The following is a 22577-nucleotide window of genomic DNA, read 5'->3' on the forward strand; positions in this document are numbered from 1 at the left end:
AAAAATTGTTTTTTGTTTTTATAATGGTAAACTGTGACTGCATCAAGATTCAGGGTGTGGATGCAGTTGTGAAAGTCTAATGAATAATTTTGCAACTGGAAAAAAGAGAAGAACAGTAAGTTCCAATGAAAACACGTCTATTTGAAGGTCAAAAAGTCAAAAGTTGATTTATCTAAGAAATTATGCAAACTGGGTTTACATCATAAACAGTTTAACATATAAGCCCAATTCTACACGAGCCACAACACTTGCAGGTAGAAGTGAGCAGAGCAAAGGACTACAACTTCAAGACAACATCAAGATGGACAGACAAGTTGCACTTGAAGCTTTGGGTGCAGTTTGCAATGCCCAGATCACTTCTGTTCAAAACCAAAGAGCAGGAGGTCACGATGGAGTTTTCCAAAGAGCAAGCTTTCCCAGCTCAGCAGCATCAACACTGTCTGTAAACGGTCTCATTTGTGCAATCGCAGATGGAGATCAAACCTGGTAAATATTGTAATATTATAAACTATTCTTAAGACTTGCGCTGATATAATTACTCAAAAAGTAATTACTCCAGTAAAGTAATATTGGAGTAATGGTGCAGCATGGTGGCACAGTGGTTAGCACTGTTGCCTCACAGCAAGAAGGTCAATTCCACCATCTGGGGTCTTTCTGTGTAGAGTTTGCATGTTCTCCCCATGTTCTACTTTGGCTTCCTCCCACTATGCCCACTAACTGCATGTTAGTGGGCATAGGTTAATTGGAAACTCTAAATTGCCCAAAGGAGTGAATGTGAGTGCGAATGGTTGTCTGTGTCTATGTATTATCCCTGTTACAGACTGGCAACCTGTCCAGGGTGTACCCTGCCTCTCGCCCTAAGGCAGCTGGGATAGGCTCCAGCCCCCCCTCCACACAACCCTGAAAAGGATAAGAGGATGGATGGGATATTATATTGAGATTCACAGTCAGGATGTAGTTTCTAAAGCTCAAAGAATTTTGACAACAATGTTGCAGTTTGGTTTGCAGAGAGCGAGAAAAAATCCAGTGAAAGAGCAGCATTTCTTTTCTTTTGTTGATGGTCAAAAGGTTTATTCAGACCCTAATCTCAGCTGTCTTTCTCAACTTACAGCCCAGTGTCAAAAAACAACTTTGCCAGAATTCAACGTGTTCTGCAACATGGAGGGCAATCTTCAGACTCTGACACCTATTTTCGAACTCCACCACAAGAAAGGTCTTTCATCATCGATGAGGGCGAATTCTTTGATCCGACATTTGACTACGATTTCTCTGGTCTCCAAGACACAGAGACCTATTACAGAGGCGGAGAGGTGTATGAACGACCAAGTGGTTGGTACCGTTTTGCCCTCAAGGTAAATTTGCCTTTGAATTGAGATCAGCATCAACCATCTTTTTCATGCCCATTACTTAGAGTCTAAGCTGCTTTAATTGATCTTTAAGCCGGGCTGTAGAGCACAAATTCAATGACATCCCCGTAAAATACTTTTTGAGCTTCAGATATTTGCAATCATTTAGAAAGTTGAAACTTCTGGCTCCCTGAATTTCCTTCCAGCTCATTTTTGAAACTAAACTAGAAGTTCATTAATGTTCTCAACAATGTTCTTCTTCTTCAGTTTCTTGGAAATCAATGACTGCATTTAGTCCTCTCTTTTACGTCAATACTAGGCCTTTTTTTTTTTTAAACTACAGAACTAGAATTATAAGAAAAAAATATAACAAATCATCTGTAAAGAATTTTCTGCAAAGAATTTTCTTAAGTGACACAAATAAAATCATATTTGGTCTCAACTCACACCTTAAAAAACTAATTCGACCTGATTTAATTAACTGTATTCAGTCTGTTACTTCCATTGAGTGCTTTGCAGGTAGTGCACTGGAAATTAATTGACCTCAAAATAAAAATGTAGAGAGGTGAACAGTGTCAATGTAACTAGAACTGGGTTTGAAAAAGAATAGTTAAACAGTTATTTAGCATATTAGTTATCATATGTGTGTTATAAGCATAACTGGTACATCACTATGCTCTTAAGTAGTAGTAAATAAAAGATATCTGACTGTCTGCATTCAAAATAAGATCAATAGAATGGTTTGTCCCGAAGGTAAAGCACTATATTCTGAAATGCTATATGTACAACGTCCAGAAGCTCAGACTTTAATGAAGATACAGTTTGCAGAGATGAACTATGGACTGTTTGAAACAAATACAGGTCCAGATACACCTGCATCACCTATCCTCATATTTTGTCACAGGTCCTGAATAAGTATGAAGGAAATACATGGTTGGGAACTCGTTACCGAAGCACTGCATCAGTGCCAGGGGAGTGGCCTGTGTCCTACCATGGGACGTCTAAGGAAGGAGCTGGGGGCATCATCGAAGGATTCTACAAGGTTTGATTACGTTATTATCTCAACCCATTATTTCACCCAGTACAATTGCTTTACAGTAACATTTTATATGATGTATAATTGTGATATTTAATATACCTGAAATTCATATTTAATATTTTGAAATTGCATGGAATGTCACCAGGTGTCCCACTTTATGTATATCCCTGGTCTCTTATTCCACATGCTGAGACTGTGTCCCATGCAGTACTTCAGTTTTCTAAAGTCTGGATTTTATCCCGGGGTTGAGAAAAGAAAGAGTTAAATGGTTTCCTCACATGTCAAGTCACAAGCTATGAAAATCTCAGCACAACACAAAGAAAAGGAAATGCAGCAATAGCCACATAGCAACAGCAGTTGTTATGTGACTGTGAGAGGACACCTGCATGTCTAGGACCTCAGGAGCAAACTGTAGCTTCATTTATACTTGTTGAGCACTGTTGAGCAAAAGTGTTGGGAAAGCTTTTTCCTATGAGTAATGTCAAAAACCTGTAAGCTGCAGGTTTTTGTATATTTATTTATTTATTGTTATTTATCTCTGTCAGAATATTTTTCCATAGCATGTCCATAAACACATTTATGCCACATCTAGTTAAGAGCTGCTCACCCTTTAAGCCACGTCAGTGCTCTTTCTGTCCTATTTCCATATTAGGCCTGTACAATATAGATGAATTGAATATCAGTGTGGAATATCCGTATTTAATAGTATAATATATTCTTACTTTTATTTAACAGCCAGGTGCAGGTCAGGCCTATGGCAGAGGAATTTATTCGACCCCTTACATCAATGAAGCTGTCCCTTATGCCAAAACCTTCACTTCCCAAAAGAATGGCAAGAGCTACCAAGTGATTCTGCAAAATCGGATCAACCCACAGTACAGGCAGAAACACAACAATGATAGGTACTGGCTGGTTCCCATCCCGTCTGTATTATCAGCTCAAGAAGAGCAGGAGATAGTAGAACAGGCCATCCGCCCTTATGGTCTTCTGTTGAAGGAGGTCTAAAAGAGCAAGAAAGGTCCCAAAACCCCCACAAATTTAACCTGATGCACATCAACTAGAAGCACAACCTGTTGTTGTCAGATTAAATGTGAAGATGGATGTGGGAAAATGATATCACTGCTGTTTGCATGTGTATGAAAAGATTAAACAAACTGCTTCAAACATCTGCGTCTGTGAACTGAAAACTATTTTTCTTGTTCATTTTTCAGTGTTCAATGTTGCATTCAATTATGACTAAACGTGCTATGTGTTCATTACTTTTTAGACTAAAGCATTCAGACCTTTCAGAATGCATATTGAAGTGTCATGGGTTATTTCTTTTCCTCTGCTGATTTTTTTTTTATCCCTGTTGGGCACTAAATTGGTCTCCTGTACTGATTTTAGGCTCTAGAACTTCTGCTGTCTTCTGATCTGCTCTGTGTGTTGAAGATGCTTTCAGTTATTGTGCTCCTGTTCTTTAGAACAAGCTCAGATCAAGAACAACTGTGCACGTATTCAAAAACAGATTCAAAACCTTTTGTTCACCCAGGTTTCCACTTAATAGGTTTTCTTTGGAGGTTTCTTCCTGTTAAAGGGGAATTTTTCTTTCTTCGCCAGGTGCTTGCTTATAGGGCAGGGGTAGGCAACTCCAGGCTTTGAGTGTCGGTGTGCTGCAGGTTTTAGGTGTGTTCTTGATCCAACACAGCTGATTCAAATGGCTAAATGACCTCCCCAACATGTCTTGAAGTTCTCCAGAGGCCTGGTAATGAACTCATCATTTGATCCAGGTGCGTTGAACCAGGGTGAGATCAAAAACCTGCAGGACACCGGCACTCGAGGCCTGGAGTTGGACCCCCCTGTTATAGGGAAATCAATTATCTTTAGGAGCTTTCTCTGTGTTATTATAGGGTTTTACAATACAACAAAAACCTTACAAGAAAAAAGGCATTGAGGTGATCTTTGACATCAACAAGCTTTCGAAATGATTCTGGTTAGATATTTGATTGCTGTTCTTTGCAGAATTGGTATAGTTCATTTACATTGGTTGGGTTCCTGGAGGGGGCCCAGCTTTCCAGCATGGTCCACAATATTCAATAGGGCCATAGGGTTAGGTTTGAGGTCAGGGCTTTGGGAAAACTATTCCAGGAGGCTAATGTTACCACTTTTTATCCATTCCAAAAAACAGTTTTAATGTGTTTTTTTGGATCTTTGTCCAGTTGGAACGCCCAACTGTGCTCAAGTTTCACTTGCCACATCTTTGATGCAGAGTTGAAGAATTTGGAGGTAGTCCTCTTTCTTCATTTTTCTACCCACTTTGTGCAATATACTGGTACCACTCGCAGCAAAACAAGCCAGAGTATGACACTCCCACTACCTTGCTTGAAACGTCACCTTTACTTCTCCAAACATACCTCTTGTCATTTGTCATTGTGTCTCCAGAAGAAATTTGGCTTGTTCATGTGAGTAATTGAAAGTTTCAGTTGAGCTTGATGGTGTGGAATCTGGAGCAGGGGTTTTCTTATTTTGTCAGCACCCTCTCAATCCATGGTGATGTAAAGCTTGTGTCTTTGCGGACACTGACACTAGTGTTCTGGCATTTTCCAGTTCGTGGGAGGCTCTAACTTTGGTGGGTCTTGGGCATTAACTGGACATCCTAACCATCATTTTTTATTTTTTATTTTTTTTAAATTAATGTCATAGCAAAGTGGTGATATATCTGAATAACTCATAATTTCATACAACTGTTTCAACTAATCTTGAAATCTGCAGTTGTTTAGAAATTGCTCTAAGGGACCTGGTCAACCTGTGTGATTCTGTAATTCTCCTTTTTAGATCTTCACTGTTAAGAGATTTTTACATTTACTTACTTTGATAACCTTTATTTTGCTTAAGTATAATTTCTTGTGAAAACATGATGTGCCTGCAACCTACAGATTAAGGAACAGAAGCATGCGTGAGGAAGTTACAAAGTAACACACTCTCAGGCAGAGACAGTTCCAACCTGAAGCTGATATGACAAAAGATACTAGTTCCTCTTGTCTTATGGATAACGGCCACTCATGCGATAACCATATCTAGAGATGTTTTTCTATTACGTATGCTCCACCTAGAGATGCTGTGTAATCTATTCTCTGCTATAAAATAAAGAACGGACTGAGGCTCTGCGCGACTTGCCTGTGTCTTGCCACGCAGTAAGCCTCGCCCATGTACATGCCATAACTTGAGTTTGTGTTTCTTGCTTCTCTAAGGTTTTTTCCTTTTGACCCAGTACTACTTATCAAAAGCAAAAGAAAGCCAGACAGTGAAACAGAGTCTATGTAAAAGCTTGAAAAACTCCTTACTGCACACACACATATATACACAGATATATATATACTGCTTAGTTACACACACACACACACACACGTATATATATATATGTATAATTTCATTTGTAATTGTAATTGTATCTTTCTATGGCTGTTGAATATCTCAGCCAGTTTCCCTAGAGAGGACAGATTTACTGTTTTAAGATTAAAAGAGTGAAACACCACAGGACACTGTGGGCTGTCCTCATGGCATCTGTTGAAAGAGGTCAAGAAGAGCATGTAAGGTCACACGAAACCTAAAACTTTGACAACATGTCCATTTGTAATCTGTGCAAAATACTTGATGCTGTAATGTCCATCTATCAGAAAATAACCCAGAGGTAGAATTTACATTTATTAATTTACTACATTTAAGCCACGTGCTGAACTAACACAGAGGATGTCACTCTCCTGCATTCATTTTGTCTTTTCTGTATTTAAAACAATTTGTTGAAAAAGGTGCAAATTTGCCCGATTTGGCTTTGAATTGTCTCCAAGACATAATCTGTCAGGCAGGCCAAGCTCCAACTATTGTAAAGTTTTCATCCAAATCTGCCCATAATTTCTTTATGTATGTATGACATACATAAACAAACATACCTGCTCTCATAAACAAACAGACAAACCAAACCACTTACAGGTGATGAATACAAAATATTCAAACTCCCCGAAAACATTGATCAGGTGTTCTGGGCCAGCATTCTCACACAGCATTATGGGCATAGTTTCGCTGCTGGAAGCAAATATATGAATAGATTTATATTCGTTTGTTTAAGGTGGGAAAAGACAGGATGTTTTCAAGGCAACTTCCTTCTTATCTCCAACCAAAGCAACGTCAACGTGTTTTTTTTTGGGGGGGGGGGTTGTTTTTTTTCCCACAAGTCAGCAAATATACTGGAGGGTATAAACAGGAGCTGCAGCAGGATCCAGGTGTTAACACTGTGTAACATGGCTTTCATGAAGTGCACACTCAGTTTATTGATCCTCCTCGGCGCCTCTGTCCTCTGCTGGGCTGATGAGAAGGTGAGGATATACTAAATATCGAACTTACAAATCCCACTTAATGCTACTTTTACTATATTTCATTAAGAGAATTGTTCTCTTAATTCACTACATTTATCTGAGAGCTTTGTTTTAATTCCAGATTGAAATTTTTCCTAGACATGATTGTGTTAGGTTAAATTATGCAACATTACACTGTGCTTACAAGAGAAGAAAAGAATTGATGCGATGGCGCCTTAAGAGGCAAGTGTGATATCACTTGAAACCTCTGGTGATAATGACCCATGCCTTTTTTTGCGCTTTGACTCATGTGATGAGTCACGTGATTAATAGTGGGTCAATGAGAATAACCCCAACTAGGGTTTAAATACCTGGGACTCTCCATCGTTTGGTTGTAGAACTGAAGAAGCTTCTCAGATGAGAGATGAAACATCTTCAAGAAACTTAAAAAAGTCCATCACTTTTGTTTCCAAGCTCTTAAGACCTTCTTAAGTCTTGGAGCCAGAAGAGATGGTGGATTATCAGGCATTCTAGATTGCTGGTTTTCAAGCTGCAGTCATAGAATATACAGACACAAATAACAGACTAACAAAATACTCGAAAGTCACCCACCAAAAATCTGCCAAGAATCATTCCCCTGATAACCACATTCACACATGAGTTTGTGAAACACGTAAAGACTTTATTCCATTTTTCTGGAAACAAATTTCAATTGAAAAGTGAAGATTTTCCATGTAAATCCTCACTAATGAATGATGCCATCTGCTTGAGCTAGGATCTGTCTGTCGCTGAGCTCCTGTGGAGGGCCAACAAGGATGTAGGTAAGATATTTATACTTCATTTACACCAACTTCAGGCCTGTTATTTTATTTAGTTCAGACTCACTTTATGGTTCAGGGTTTATTTTTCTCCACTCTTTGTTCTAAGATTGAACATTGCTTGTACGAATCCTGTATTTATATTGTGAAATATCTCAGGACAATATTACAGATTTGTTGTTAAAATCCAGACAGATTTTTTGAGATTAATGATATATCAATAATAATATTTTATGAAACCAGTGAGCTTAAGATGACAAAACTGCTGACCTTCAATTTTACTTAAATTTGGAGCATACATTTTGTAAAAGAAATAAGATCCTGTTGTTGTCCACTCACTGAGATTAAAATGAAGCAAAATTATCATTAGATACATTGATCATTTTCCATATGGCGGTGCAGTGGTTAGTACTGTCGCCTCAAAGCAAGACGGTATTTTGCTCATTTGCACAACAGCACTTTGATATACTTTACCATACACTGATATATCATCAAATGACTCAGTGTTCTCATTTCACAGTGCATACAGCAGAGGAGCCCTTTATCATTGATGACATTGCTTATGAAAATGAGAATCAAAGAAATGCTGATCCTTGCACCTCCTCTGGCTGCATGTGGGGAAAATCCAGCGATGGAAACGTCTATGTCCCCTACATCATCGCCTCTCATTACTGTAAGTAACTCAAGAATTGTTAAGGCAGTTTTTAAATTGAAGTAAAGCAGCTGATCAAATGATCTAATGGATTGTAAAATCAAAGTGAAACAAGCTCATAAAACAAAAAAAATATCGCAAAACAACAAAAGCTCAGAAAACAAATCTGAATGAAATAAAGTGAATAGCTTAATAAATCAACTGTGATTTTTCTGTATCAGGTCTTGTTTCACAAGTTAAACTTTGTGTTGTAGTCATACTCTGTTGGAGACTGACAAAGGAATAAACCTGCGATTTGTATGTCTTTATTTAATGCTTTGCCACAAGTTTTGGCTTAGCACTTTAAAAAAACAGCAACAACTACTTTAAATTCCACATAAAAACTAAGGACTTTATTTTGCAGTAACTACAAACTGAAAATTGGAAATGGAGCTCAAAGTTTAAATGACAAACATTTGATTTTGATGAATCATTATTACATTTCCCATGTTAATTAGTGCAGATTTCAAAGTATTTCTGTAAGTACAGATACTGAGCAGATGAATGAACCGTGGCAGCAGGTGGAAATGTATTCTTCCCTCTGTCTTCTCAGCTTCTCGTGAGCGTTCCATCATTGAGCGAGGTTTGCTGTCATTCCAAGACGTCTCCTGCATTCGCTTCGTCCCAAGAACCAACCAGAGAGACTACCTGAACATCCAGTCCATCAATGGGTGAGTGTGTGTGTGTGTGTGTGTGTGTGTGTGTGTGTGTGTGTGTGTGTGTGTGTGTGTGTGTGTGTGTGTGTGTGTGAACTGTACAGTCTTCGGAGGTTTTAAAACTGTTTATGCATTTTTAAATTCATACTGTGATGGCCCACCCTCTGTCCTTCCTGCTTTTCCCTATTTACTTTAAGCTTTCAGTAGTTTGGATGGGTATATATATATATTTAGGTATTTCTGCACATGTAGCCCAATTACATAAAGTGTTATTTCAAATCAAACGTCTCTAACCTTTTCAAACAGGAGCATTTCAATTTCCCATTCAAGGGTAGGACAAAGTAATAAATCTACCACATCCTTGTATGACTGCACAATGATGTCAAAAATGGTAACATTGTAAATGTATTTAGTCATTTGTTTTATTCTACACAGTTATCCCAATATCAGATTTAATTTCAGTTTCCAATTTCAGCAAGAATTTAAAATCTTCTTCGGGATGACTTTTAATCATAATTAGAGTCATAATTACATTAATTAATAAATAATAATTTACTTGACAAAAATAGCCATTATATTTTATCATTTAAAATGACTGTGATAGTCTTTTATTAGTTAAAATAAAACAGTTTGTTTGTAGAACCTTATTATAGTTTAGTTTAGATAGTTTAGTTTTGTTAAATTAGTTCTTTTTGTGGAGTCTTGCTTTGTAAGGGATGATAATAATACATTTTTCTTTTGCCTTTTAAATTACTGTGTGAATGCAGCTGTTACTCCTATGTCGGTCGCCTTGGTTATGGCCAGGAAGTGTCTCTGGACCGTGAGGGTTGTCTCTACCATAACACCGTCCAGCACGAGCTGCTCCATGCCCTCGGTTTCAACCATGAGCAGTGTCGCTCCGACAGGGACCAGCACATCCGAATCCTGTGGGAGAACATCGCATCCGGTCAGAACCTGATCCATTCAGTCATACATCTGTAACCCTGATTTCTGTTTGTGGTGGCGCTCCGGTCTCTTTGGGCTGTTGGTGTGTTTCGGGTTACAGTTTATCTTTAAAATGAGCTTCCATAATGAACAGCAATACAGCAGGACAGGATGCACTCAACTAAGAACCAAAGTGATCTTACAAAATTCTATAAGAAATAACTTGAATGTTATACTTAAAATTATAAAGTGAGGTAAGTGACAACAAAGTCATTAAATATATTATAAACTCAAATGTGTAAAATTATAAAACTAACCTTTTGACTATCAAGCAAACAGGTTTGAGGCTCTAAATGCAAACATTAACGCTCATCAGGCTTTTCTGATGCATATTACACTTTTTCTCTCTCAGGTTGGGAGTATGCCTTTGACAAGATCAACACTTTGAACCAGAACACCCCCTATGACTACAACTCAGTCATGCAGTACCACAGGTCTGAATCACTTTCATCAGACATCTGTTCATTCAGATAAAGTTTTAAGATTGAGTTCAGTTTTTATTATTATTATTGTTTTTTTTGTTTTGATAACTTTCTTTTTTGTTGTTTATGCAAAATTAATAAAGGGATTTTCTGCACGCTGAAAAAAATGCAAGCCCCTCTTACCGGCACGTAGTGATTCTGAATATAGAAAATAGGAAAACATCATCCTCTTAATAAGAGCCAACTGACAAACTTTTACTTGCTCTTTTCTTTTTGTTTTTCCAATGAGAGGCAAAGCGACCATTTCAATTATAAAGCAATAGTTTCTCATTTTTTCTTGAACACAAACAAACCAGCTGTGCATTATTCCAGGTATGCCTTCTCTGGCAACAACAAGCCCACCATGGAGCCCATTCCCAATCCCAATGTCGAATTTGGCACGGGCACTGAGATGAGCCAGAATGACATCACCAGACTGAACAGGCTGTACAAGTGTTAAACAGTAAGAAATGCAACATAAGTTTTGAATGTGCAACATGTTAGAATTTAATTTAAATAAATGAATAACTGAGACTTTTATTGTGATACAATGCTAAGGCAATGATTTGGTTACGTTTATGCACAAATCTTGATGAAAGATCAGGGTTTCTGTATTAATCTGTACTTTTATGGTTACAGTAATATAAACTGCATTTAGGTGATGGATAAAAATAATGGGGGGAAAAAGTTGCAATAGCCATTTTTACTTCAACTACCGACTTTTTAACTCTTTAACTATGCTACCTGACTAGCACCAGAAGGCAGTGTGCTATGAACATGAAGGAAGGAAACCATCGTAAGCTTTTTATTCAACTGGTTCTGATGATGATATTACTGTTGCAAAATGGTGACATTTAAATAAATTGCAATTTATTCACACACATTCACATTATAAAGCATCGCAAAGGTGTCATAAAAAGGTGTTTTTAAATGGGCGTACAGGCTAATGCTGCTAAATATAACTTGTGTGTTGGGTAACCCATAGTAAACCTTAGTTTCACACTTTCTTTCTTTTGCCTTCATAGGTGCTAATAGCAGTCCTGGAAATGTGGTGCCGTTCAGACATCAGAACAGTTGTTTCCAAGACTGTTTTGTCACTCTTTTGTACAATTTTACACATTGCATTAAAAATAAATCTTCATCAACCCGTTCACAGACTCTTTACTTTTTATGTACTATGCCAAAAGTTCATGAACTAAGAATTTCTTCCTGAAATCTGCTGATGAAAAATAAAGTTGTAAAATGGCAGAAGTTGTATAAATGACATAAAATGACAACTTACAGTGTAAAGAGAGTCCTGCAGTGAATTTTCACCCATGAGCTGGGTGAAATGAAAGAGAGCTTTTGAGCAAATTTACATTAATCATCACCCTCTCCCAGAATCAGTTAGCTTTTTTGACCCAACAAGCACAAAATATACAATCAGATGAAGAAACTTTAATCTTGTAGAAGCAAGTTTTACTTTTTAAATCCCAAATCTGACTATTGAATTGATTTTAAGGGCTACTTGCATGGCAAACATGCAAACTCCACACAGAACAGCCACAGATGGGATATGAACCCAGGACCTTCTTGGTGTGAGGCAACAGTGACACTGTCTTTGCTTTAATAAACTCCTGGGTTGTTTTGGCTGTATGTTTTGGGTCATTGTCCATCTCTGTTATGAAATTCCGCCCAATTATTTAACTTCATTCAGCTCAGTTTGAGCAGACAATAGGTCTCTGAATACCTCAGAATTCCTTCAGCTGCTCTGTCCTGTGTCACATCATCAATAATAGCTAGCATCCCAATGCCACTGGCAGCCGTGAACACTCAAGCCATCACAGTGCCGTGTTTTACAGATGATGTGGTTTGCTTTGGATCATGAGCTGTTCCGCTCCTTCTCCATACTTTGTTCTTGCAGTCATTCTGGTAGAGGTTGATCTTGCTTTCATCTGTACAAAGAATGTTTTTCCATTCTTTGTTTTTCAGCAAAGTCCAATCTAGTCCAATCTCCACACGAGCAATACTCTTCTTTTGCAATCATCCACCACTGCTGTCTTCTGTGGAGGTCCAGGGTTTTTTTGTGTTGCTGAGTTCTCCAATGCTTGCTTTCTTTCTCAGGATGTACCAAACTGTACATGTTGCCACTCCTAATATTGTAGCAATTTCTCGGCTGTTTTTTTCTGTTTTCGCAGCTTAAGGATGGCTTGTTTCACCTGCACGGAGAGATCCCTTGACTGCATGTTGTCTGTTCACAGCACGATCATTCAGATGCAAGCACCACACCTCAGGCCAACTCCAAGCTTATCTGTCTTATCTACTTAATTGATAATCACACAATGAAGGAATTACCCACACCTGCCCATGAAATAGCCTTTGAGTCAATAGTCCAATTACTTTAGGTCCTTTTAAAAAGATGGTGGCACATGTATCCACATTCATCCAATTTGAATGTGGATGCGCTCAAATGAAAGCTGATAGTCTACACATTATGCCCATGTCCACTATGTAACTATAATTGGAATATGTTTAAGTAAATGGGTCAAAAAAAACAAACAAACTTGTGTCAGTATTCAAATATATTTATATATGGACCTAACTATATATTTCATTTTTACATTTCCACTTTAAATATCACTGATCAGTTCTGTCACCCATGAGTGTTTTTGTACTCCCCCTGGGAAATCAAGCAGCTGAAACTTTAGGTAGCACACACATTTTGTGACACACTGAACAGAAACTGTTTGCTTGCAGATATTTGTTGAGCTGTTCGACACATTTTAAAATTAGCTGCCACTTAAAACACGTAACTTGTGGAAATGTCCATAACATCTGGAAATGCCATTCCAGATGGTTCACTAGGGAGAGAAATTTGTCTCAAGAGGTTGAAAAATGTATATTAAAGACTTAAAAAATGTTGACTACTTACAAATGTGTTCCAGTCTATACACAAATATAAAATGATTTTGTGCCTTAGAGTCTCATTTTGATAAATCTGCTTAAAAATTGCTTTATTATCGTATTGCCCAACTACAACTGTATTTACTTTGGAAACGCTCCAAAAATGTATAAAGAAAAATGCTTTTAAAAATGGGTGAATGAAGTGTTTTTATAACAATTACTATTTATTTCATTACAAGTCTGCTTCATTTCTTACATTTTAGACGCCTTTTCCACTCCAAGAAAAATAAATTAAAGATGAAACTGACATCTCAGGTCATATAAATATCTTGTACACTTTAAAAGTTCAGAATTATTTTTTAAGTTGTTGTCTGTACTCGCAGGTTCCAGAAGAAATTTATAAAAAAGCTGTTTTTCTCTAAAAACCATCCAGTTTAAATGAAAGTGGTGCATCACAATCTATTACTTTATTAGGGCCCGAGCACTTCGAGTGCGAAGGCCCTATTGTATCTGCTCTGTTTATTATTATTATTATTATTATTATCATTATTATTATTATTTTTCATTGAAATGAATTGCCATTTTGAGGGCTTTAACATGCTCAAAAACTCATGAAATTTTGCACACATGCCAGGTCTGGTGAAAAATTTTGTATTTTAATGGTTTTATATATGAGCACTGGGAAATGGCTCTGTAGCGCCACCTATGCGTTGTTAAATGCAGCCCTACGAACACATCTTTTGAGCTACATGTATGAAATTTGGCACACATGTGTATCATGCCAAGTCGAACAAAAAAGTCAATGGGACCATTGACGCAGACCCAACAGGAAGTCCGCCATTTCGAAGTGAAGGTGACGTTTTGGCTCCAATTTTGCCATTTCCATGCCTCGAACTTTTTCGAACTCCTCCTTGGGATTTTGACATAGAAACTTCATATTTGGACAGTGCCAACTACACACCTGGGCCATGTTAAATTGCGGAGCTTTTGAGTTTTCATGATACGGTGAGGACGTGGCGCCACGGCGAATTTTGATGACTCGCCATGAAAATCTTATTGTCTCTCATTCCCTCATACATGGTCCGACGTGGACCAAAGAGCACACATATGATAAGGCTCCACCCCTGAACATATTTCAACTGCCATATTTGACACCAGGGACAGCGCCACCTAGTGGGAACAGGAAGTGTCATGTTTTACACTTTGGGGTATAGTATTGTGATGCGTGACATTTGGAGCCTCAAATTTCTCCAGGAAAGCCTTAAGGAGTTGGTCTTGGGTTACAGTGAAAACTGTGAGTTTTCGCGGAAGGGTGTGACCCCAGCAGCATGGCGAACATTGATGTCTCGCCATGAAGAAACAAATTAGTGTAACTCAATGAAATCCAGTCTGATCAGTACCAGACTGTAAAGGCATGATGTCAGACTGGCCCTGAAGAGATTGATGTGCCCATTGTCAGGACTACGTAGAGCGCCACCTAGTGGGAACAGGAAATGTCATGTCTTACATTTTGTTGCACTGATTTTTACAGGTTCATCGTGGCCACTTCAAAAGCGGTGAATATCACCATCAGTTCCTCATGATGCTTCAGTGAGAAAATTGTGACTGTAAACTGAACGGCGCACCCTGGTGGCAACACGGTTCACCATGAACAATGAAGAGGCTTTTTGAGGGGCTCTGCAAGTTTAAAATGTCTTGAAATTTGGCACACACCTCCAATGTGATGAGGGCTATCTGGATATGTGATCATTTTCTTTGAATAGCGCAAAATGGCTCCACAGCGCCCCCTACAAAATTTCAAAACAACAGCCCCTGCTCTGTGTTTTATGTATGAGTCTGAAACCTGGTAAGCTTATAGAAGATATCAAGATGTACAAAAAAGTCTCTTGGAGCAATGTCCCAAATCCAACAGGAAGTCAGCCATTTTAAAATCAGTGTGTAATTTTGGCGACATTTTCCCCTCTTTTCAGCCACCGTTCTTTGACGAACTCCTCCAAGGGATTTCATCAGATTGACACGATCTCCAGGGTGTCGACTCTAAAGACCTTTATGATGTTAAATTGCGAAGCTTTTTACGTTCAGGGAAACGGGATGGTCATGGCGGCACGTGGAGTTTCAATCACTCGCCAAAAAGTAGTAATCTGCTGTCACTCAAAAACACAATGTACAATCTCTCCCAAAGGCCCCAGGCGTCATGAGACTCAAGCTCGGAAATGTTTGTTATGCCATTTGTCAGTAATGGTTAGAGCGCCACCTAGTGGGACGACTATAATCATGATTGAATGAGATGAAATGTTAGCTGGTGGTTAAATGCATGAATTCCATCAATCTGACATCAGATCAAACGTGCTGGTTGTAGGAGTTGGGCGTGGCTCGACGCGCCGTGGGTGCGAGGGCCCTCATATCGCTGCTTGCAGCTTTAATGTTGTTATTGCAATCTTACAGTAACCTTGATTTTATAATCCAGACTATGCAAGTTTTGGTGAAATGATCTGTTGCATTTCCAAGTATTTTGTTTATTTTATTTTATTTGAGCACTGTGAGGGACATGTAAATGCAAAGAAATGTATCATGCTGTTTTAGGTTTTCTATCACCCCAATAAAGCTGCTGTGGTTTGCCTCGTGCGTTTGGGTTCTCTCGCCAGCAAATCATAACATTACTCTTCATTCCTCTTTTGAGTTTGCATGGATACAGATGTGAAAGGCAGAATGTAAAGTGATGATGATGATGATGATCTTGTCTGACATCAGAATAATTTTGCGTCTGGTGTTTGGGGACGGTGGCTACCTAAGTGTGCATCCCTGGACTTTTGTAGTTCAGATGTGCAAGATTTCTGCTCATGTTCAAAATTTTGTGCCTATTCACAATAAATCCTGCATATCTACAATGATTTTATTTCAGCTGTGTTAACTGACTGAAAAGAAGAAAGGCAACACAAGACTGGTTAAGAAACAACCTTTGTACAAGTTTACGATGAACCGCTCTTATCAAGGGATCGTGGGGATATGCAACATGGCATCAAGGTGACATATATTTATCTTGGGCTTTTCACTCCCCTCTTCTCCTCCAAAATGTCCATAAAAGGACTTTTTTGTTCCGGTGCAGTTGGCTTTATAAAGTGATGTTCAACCACATTTCATTATGATGTGTTTCTGTCACTTCAGGGATAGCTGTAAGTATCATCTATAAATTCTCCTTAGTTCTGTTTTAAGAATTTAGACTGCAAATAATCGAATTTTGAAGAACTGGAGCAACTGGGTGAATATATTTTGTATCATTATTGCAGATATTTTGTTGACATGGTTGGGGTTAGGTGTGTTCTAGGTCTTGTGGCCCTTTTGACAATCTCTGTCTGGGCTGAAAGTGAGGTAAGGAATTCTCCTTTTCTAGCACATCTTGACTGATTTGGTGAAATAAATGTGGAACAAATTTCATTTTTTCTCTCTCTTTCTCGCTCCTTTTTTTCTGTAAATAACTCCTGGAAAATTCTGGAATCTGTAAGTTTACCATTGTTCTTTAGTTTTCTACTTTCAGAAAAAATATTGCAGATTCCCACGTGACGTTCTTCTCCGCTGAAGTGCTTTTCTGGTTAAAGATTAAACTGACATCTCTGCTTTGCTGACGTTGTTTTGCACAAATAAGGCTAATTCTGGAACATGTTTGCAATATTTTTTTTAGACTGGTGATGAAATATATTAGAGTCACATGTAATACAATGTATCACAACTGACAACTGTGGATTTCAGTCACTTCCATTAAGAGCTCATTAAGATCACATCGTTTGGCCATCAGTATGAAAAGGAGGAATAATTACTTGCATTTGACTATTGCATTAAGACAAATTCACTAACAGTGAATCCATCCTTTAATTGTAAAACATTCTTTTTTAAAAATGAAGTGTAAAAACGTTTATCAAATAAATATTTACTTCTCTGATCCTTGCCGGTAGATCATCAGTATGCCAACAGCACTTCTTCATTCCTTTTTGTGCAGGGTGCTAAGGTTCTGTCAACTTCAGAGCGAATTGAGAGAGCCAACAGAGATATTGGTGAGAATTTTTAAAGCCATAAAAAAGTTTAACCCTCTTTTCTCCTCCCTCCCCTTTTGAGAACGGGTTGACTTTATGGTACTCAGATCCTTTGGACTATCACAAATATTCTAGATCTCAGTAAAAAGGGAGAGAATGATGTAAGAGTGAATCAGACAATTGAACTGATCAATGTGTTTGCTGCAGTCCGTTCTCCTGATGAACCCTACATAGTGGATGATATTGCTTATGGCTCTGAGGCGGAGAGAAACGCTGACCCCTGCACCGCTACTGGCTGCATGTGGCCCAAGTCCGCTGATGGACGTGTCTACGTGCCCTACGCCCTTTCCAGCGTGTACAGTAAGGAGTAAACTCATCTATGAATGCTATTCTCTGCACTTATCTCCAGGAACATGGCGTGTTGCACTGCAGACATTTTTCCTGCAAAATATCACAGGATCATGTTGGTCTAGTGGTGGATTAAAATGTGTTTTCCATTTTTCCAGCCTCTCGTGAGGTGGCAGTCATCGAGCGTGCTCTGCTGTCCTTCGATTCTTTTTCTTGTATCCGTTTTATCAGACGCACAACCGAGAGAGACTACTTGAATATCCAGAGTCTTAATGGGTAAACATGAGCAAAACACGTTCTTTCTTTGCCCAATCTGTCTCAGGAAAACCTGTATTTAATTTTAATATGTTCACTAACATCACTATTCTTTGTTCATTTAAGGATTAGTTAAGGGTTTCAGACAGTAGGTGTATAAAGACTAATTGTAACTACTAAATCATGCAGCGGAGCCTTTTGTTCAATTAATCCAGGCCAAAGTTTTTCACTTTGTCAACCAACCAGAAGGAGTAAAAAAAGAAAAGCTTCATAATGGCAAAGTTACTGCAGTCCCCCAAAATTCCGTTTCCATCCATACAAAATGTTTCCTATTGTTTTAAAATGGCTGTGCAATCACACCTTTCTGTGAATGAGTTAATGAAGCACCACAGAAATGGTAGTTGCACTACATGGTGAAAGAACAAAGCAAAGAAATCTCACATAGAACAGGTTTTAGCAACATATTTAATACTTGCAGAATTGGTTAACTAGTCCCTGTTGTGTTAACATGAAACATATTTCGAAAAAAGTTTTTGCAGTTACAGATTTGAAAAAAATAAGACATTTTTGCAGCTTTTGTAACCAGATTTATTTTGTACGTTTGTAGGTGCTACTCCTACATCGGCCGTCGTTACTATGCGCAGGAACTGTCCCTGCAGCAATCAGGCTGTGTTTACCACGACACTGTCCAGCATGAGGTGCTCCATGCTCTGGGTTTCAATCACGAGCAGACACGTTCTGACCGCGACCAATACATCCGCGTTTTGTGGGAGAACATCACTCCGGGTTTGTCTGTTTTCACTTTTCACCATCCAAGACAGCAATATCAATACAATACAGAAAGAAAATATTAACTGGCACAAAATATAGGATTACTTGGGCATTTGGGAAAATGTGCTGATTGGCTTTTTTGTTGTTGTTGTTGTTGTTGTTTTTTAACCAAAGGTTGAATGCAAAGAGAGCTACAGCTGTCACAACTCTTCTGTACTTCAGGCTTTGCTTAGCTTTGCACAAACAATGTCAACAGACAAGAAGCAAATTCATAATACCAACATGTCTGACGATCATCATTAACCCACTATAACCCACTTATTTCATGTGACCAAAAACCAGTATTGAAATCGACGACCACACAAACCTTCATAGTGCTTTACAAGAAAGCAAAATGCATGACATTATAAAATGTAGAAATGTAGAGTGGACTGAAGCCACAGAAACAATATAAAGAATAAATAATGGAGCTCGTGATATTTCTGTCTCTAGGAATGGAGCACAACTTTGACAAAATCAACACTTTGAACCAGGGAACCCCCTATGACTACGGCTCTGTTATGCATTACCACAAGTAGGTATCAATACCAGCAGCTCCATGTTACAGCTGTGGCTGCCGTCATCATGTTGGAAATTCTGAAAGATGTTCCAAGAGGTGTTAAAATGCAAAGAAAACTGAGTGAATGTGAATGAATTTTTCTTAAGAATGAAGACAAATATGGTCTTTTCTTTCTTTCTTTCATTTTTCTTCAGGATTGTGTATTTTTTAAAAGATTTTGTACTTTTTATTTGATATTTTATGGTTTATTCTGGCTTGGTATAATTTCATAGTCAATTTGGCAAATACTTATTGTATAGTAGACGTAATAGCTTTCAGTAACTTCCCTTGGGAAAAACACACCCTGTGTTTTCAGGTACGCCTTCTCCAAGAACAACCAGCCCACTCTGGTGGCTATCCCTGATTCCAATGTCGAGTTTGGATATGCCACTGAGATAAGTCAGACGGACATCCTCAGGCTCAACAGGCTGTATGGATGCTGAACAGTCTCAGGTTATTATCCTAAGTTAATCATATGCTATTCCCCACACTGCATTGTTGAAAATGTGGGGAATTTCTCATAATAAACCTTGATGTTTTTCTGTCAGACAGATGACCAGCATGATGCAAACAATCCAACTCTTCTTTGAAAAATATCATCATCATCATTGAACAGTCACTTGATCAATAAAATAAAGATTTTAAAATAATTCAATAAACCTCCAATAAAGCACCTGTGTGTGTGTGTGTTTTATCTTTAAGAGTGATTGTTTAAATCCCATGACATTTTATTTTGTTATTGCTTTCTTTGTGTCTCTAGTTACTTTCCTTCCTTTGTGACCGTCTAGCCCGTTCATATTTGTTTCACTTGTTTCATTGGTTTTTACTGGTCTGATCAGGCTGTGTGGATATGGCCTTGCTTCTCCCCTTTTCAGCTTCATCTGTTGGCTCTGTCATGGTTTTTGTGTCTTGCCTGGATTCCGGTTCCTTTTTTCTAGCACTTTAGACCGTTTGTATCTCTGTTATTTTGGTATCAACCATTAAAGGTTCACCTTTTTTTCTTTAGACTATTTTCTGCATATAGGTTTTCTCTCCTGTGAAACTTCATATGTTTCCTGCTCAGTATAACATGTATAATAGCACTAAAAACTATCAAAATAAAAACTATGAAAGGTACAAAAAAAAACAGAAAAATAAAATGAAATGTTTGCCAACACAGACAAATACAGTAACATCTATATCTGACAATAACACCTTTATTCCCCTTTGACTTAAAGAAACATTAAGCAGCATTTAAGCTGCCTGGTGTGTTAGCAAATAATTAATTCATCTGAATGACAAACAGGACATAAATGAATATTACAGGGATAACGGGTAAATGCAAAAAGCAGCCACTGGTTAATTTGAGCATTCATAGGTAAACTGGTTTATGGATAATTTTACTTTTTAAATGGTGTCACTAACCTCAGAGAAAGCTTCTGCTGCTTCCTTTGGGAACAAGCACGTTGGTTCAAGGTAAAGCAATCTTATCGCTTGTTGCAGGTGTGTTTATACCTCATATCATTCACAGGAACTGTTTACGGAGCTGCAGAGAATCACTGACCTAACTTATTCCGTATATGTGGTGTAAGTGTCAGCTGATAACGTTTGTTTTTTGCCTGACGTTAACTCTAGTTCTTCTCTAAAGACTTTCGTTGGTTTAAAATGACATTTGATGTTCAGTTTTATTTGTTTTCATACAAAGACTAATCCATTCAACTCACAATTTTCAGTGACGGAGACACTTGGGACAATTTTGAAATACAACTGACTTTTTCTATGCCTTAACAGGCCAGCTTGGGATTTACAGGGAGGTGGCAGAGCGGTGTGGGACAAAGGACAGCACTAAAACTGCATTTCAAAGGCATTTCAAAACCTAGAAAATACTGATTTAAGCCTGTGGCTACAATGTAGCTTGCCATCACCAGTGTGTGAATGTGTGCGTGAATGGGTGGATGACTGAACGTGTAAAGCTCTTTGGGGTCCTTAGGGACTAGTAAAGCGCTATACAAATGCAGGCCATTTACCATTTACCATTTAGAACAAGGGTCTGAATAATGTCCCATAACATGTTCAGGGTTACCCTCAACTTCAACCCAGTGTGTGTGTCCTCAAAGCATACACTAAGTTATAACATGTATGTGCGAGCAGCAGATGTGACTGGAGGTTAACTCTCAAATTAGCTGCTGACGCTTCTTTAAAGGTAAAAAGAGAGGCTGCTTAGAGCTGAATAATGGATCAGCAGCTCAAGTGCACTAATATTCACACTTAAATAATGTTTAAGATCCTAAACTTGTATTATTAGTAAAATACAAAAACTAACCACAAATCCACAAAACTCGAAACCTAGGTCCAACTCTCAATGACTATAGTCGACTTTGGTTATTGTTTCAATAATGACTCTCACATTCTGAGTTCTGTTAGATTCATGGTTCTGTTTGGCGTTCACTCGTGTTCTGGTTTTAATTAGTCTGGCCTTCTTAGCGTGTTTATGTTTCTTGCTGTCAAATCTTTGTCACTGTCGTAGGTGTTTCTGAGTTGGGTTTCTACCTGTCTTATATTGATAGTCTGTCTCTTGTACATTGCATTTCCTCTTTTTGTCACTCCCCTTAAAATCTTCATCATCTTAGAACCCAAATTTGTGTCAATTTTCCAGTAAGGTATTGATTATCAAATTTAATTAGAAATCACAAATTCAGTGAAAGAACTGTAAAGATCATTTTATCCTTCTCACGGTACCTGTTTTGTATTTCCAGTTGAGGTATATGTCTTCGGACTATGGGAGAACTGGAGTTTTTTACGACCCGGTTTCCCAAACAGTGGGAAAGGACACTGAGCAGCATGTATGGCTGAATGATTGTAAGCTGTTACACAAAGAACTTTAAAAATTAAAAGGAAGAAAAAACAATTTCTTGATACTTTGAGTGGAATCAGAAGGGGGGCAACACTTTCTAATTATGATATTATAAATTATTAGAGTTTAGAGGCGCTTGTATGATATGTATGGCTGAAAATTCACTGAAACCTACTTGTAATCCAGCAGAGGGCGACACATTCTCACATTAAGGAATTTACAGAGACTCGGTTTAATCTCTTTTTGGCATATGAATATGTAAACAGTGTAAATAATAAATATACTTGCTGCGAAGGCAAAAATGTTTCTGCCATGATCTAAATGCAAAAAATAAGTAAGATGGTCCTGTTGGCAGTTCTGCATGACATTTATTTACATGTCTCTACTGCAAAAATTGCGCATTTACCAGTGTTCCCCTTTTTTACGTTTAACCATACGATGTCTAATCACGGGACATCTTAACATTAGCTATAACTCTTTTTCACACTGAAGTTGGAATACTTGGATTTAAATTCTTTACTGCAGACAACTGTAA

The 22577-nt window shown here is 38.1% G+C and overlaps 3 protein-coding genes across 5 annotated transcripts; all 3 read left to right on the forward strand.

Moving 5' to 3' along the window:
• Positions 1-231: 231 nt before the first annotated feature.
• On the forward strand, positions 232-5583 carry LOC102078988 (uncharacterized). Its single transcript, XM_005454193.4, has 4 exons — positions 232-486; positions 1112-1352; positions 2251-2388; positions 3121-5583. The coding sequence occupies exons 1-4, from the start codon at positions 302-304 to the stop codon at positions 3388-3390; spliced, it is 834 nt and encodes a 277-aa protein (XP_005454250.1). The 5' UTR covers positions 232-301; the 3' UTR covers positions 3391-5583.
• Positions 5584-6590: 1007 nt separating this feature from the next.
• Positions 6591-11477, forward strand: LOC100697799 (high choriolytic enzyme 1). The gene is made up of 8 exons (XM_005454190.3): positions 6591-6737; positions 7492-7537; positions 8055-8207; positions 8779-8896; positions 9649-9827; positions 10218-10299; positions 10660-10789; positions 11352-11477. Exons 1-7 carry the CDS (start codon positions 6663-6665, stop codon positions 10784-10786), a joined length of 780 nt encoding a protein of 259 aa, XP_005454247.1. The 5' UTR covers positions 6591-6662; the 3' UTR covers positions 10787-10789; positions 11352-11477.
• A 4818-nt stretch (positions 11478-16295) lies between these two features.
• Positions 16296-19882, forward strand: LOC102078829 (high choriolytic enzyme 1). Of its 3 annotated transcripts, none has more exons than XM_019357932.2 (9): positions 16296-16382; positions 16497-16578; positions 17204-17258; positions 17445-17597; positions 17744-17861; positions 18448-18626; positions 19104-19185; positions 19526-19662; positions 19758-19882. In XM_019357932.2, exons 2-8 carry the CDS (start codon positions 16510-16512, stop codon positions 19650-19652), a joined length of 783 nt encoding a protein of 260 aa, XP_019213477.1. In that variant the 5' UTR covers positions 16296-16382; positions 16497-16509; the 3' UTR covers positions 19653-19662; positions 19758-19882. The 3 variants fall into 3 exon arrangements, with proteins under 3 accessions (XP_019213477.1, XP_019213478.1, XP_005454248.1); XM_019357933.2 differs by having other exon boundaries at positions 19762-19882; XM_005454191.4 differs by having other exon boundaries at positions 16299-16382; positions 17213-17258.
• Positions 19883-22577: the final 2695 nt, after the last annotated feature.

The sequence above is a fragment of the Oreochromis niloticus genome, linkage group LG7 (genome assembly GCF_001858045.2).
Source record: "Oreochromis niloticus isolate F11D_XX linkage group LG7, O_niloticus_UMD_NMBU, whole genome shotgun sequence".
Taxonomy (NCBI): domain Eukaryota; kingdom Metazoa; phylum Chordata; class Actinopteri; order Cichliformes; family Cichlidae; genus Oreochromis; species Oreochromis niloticus.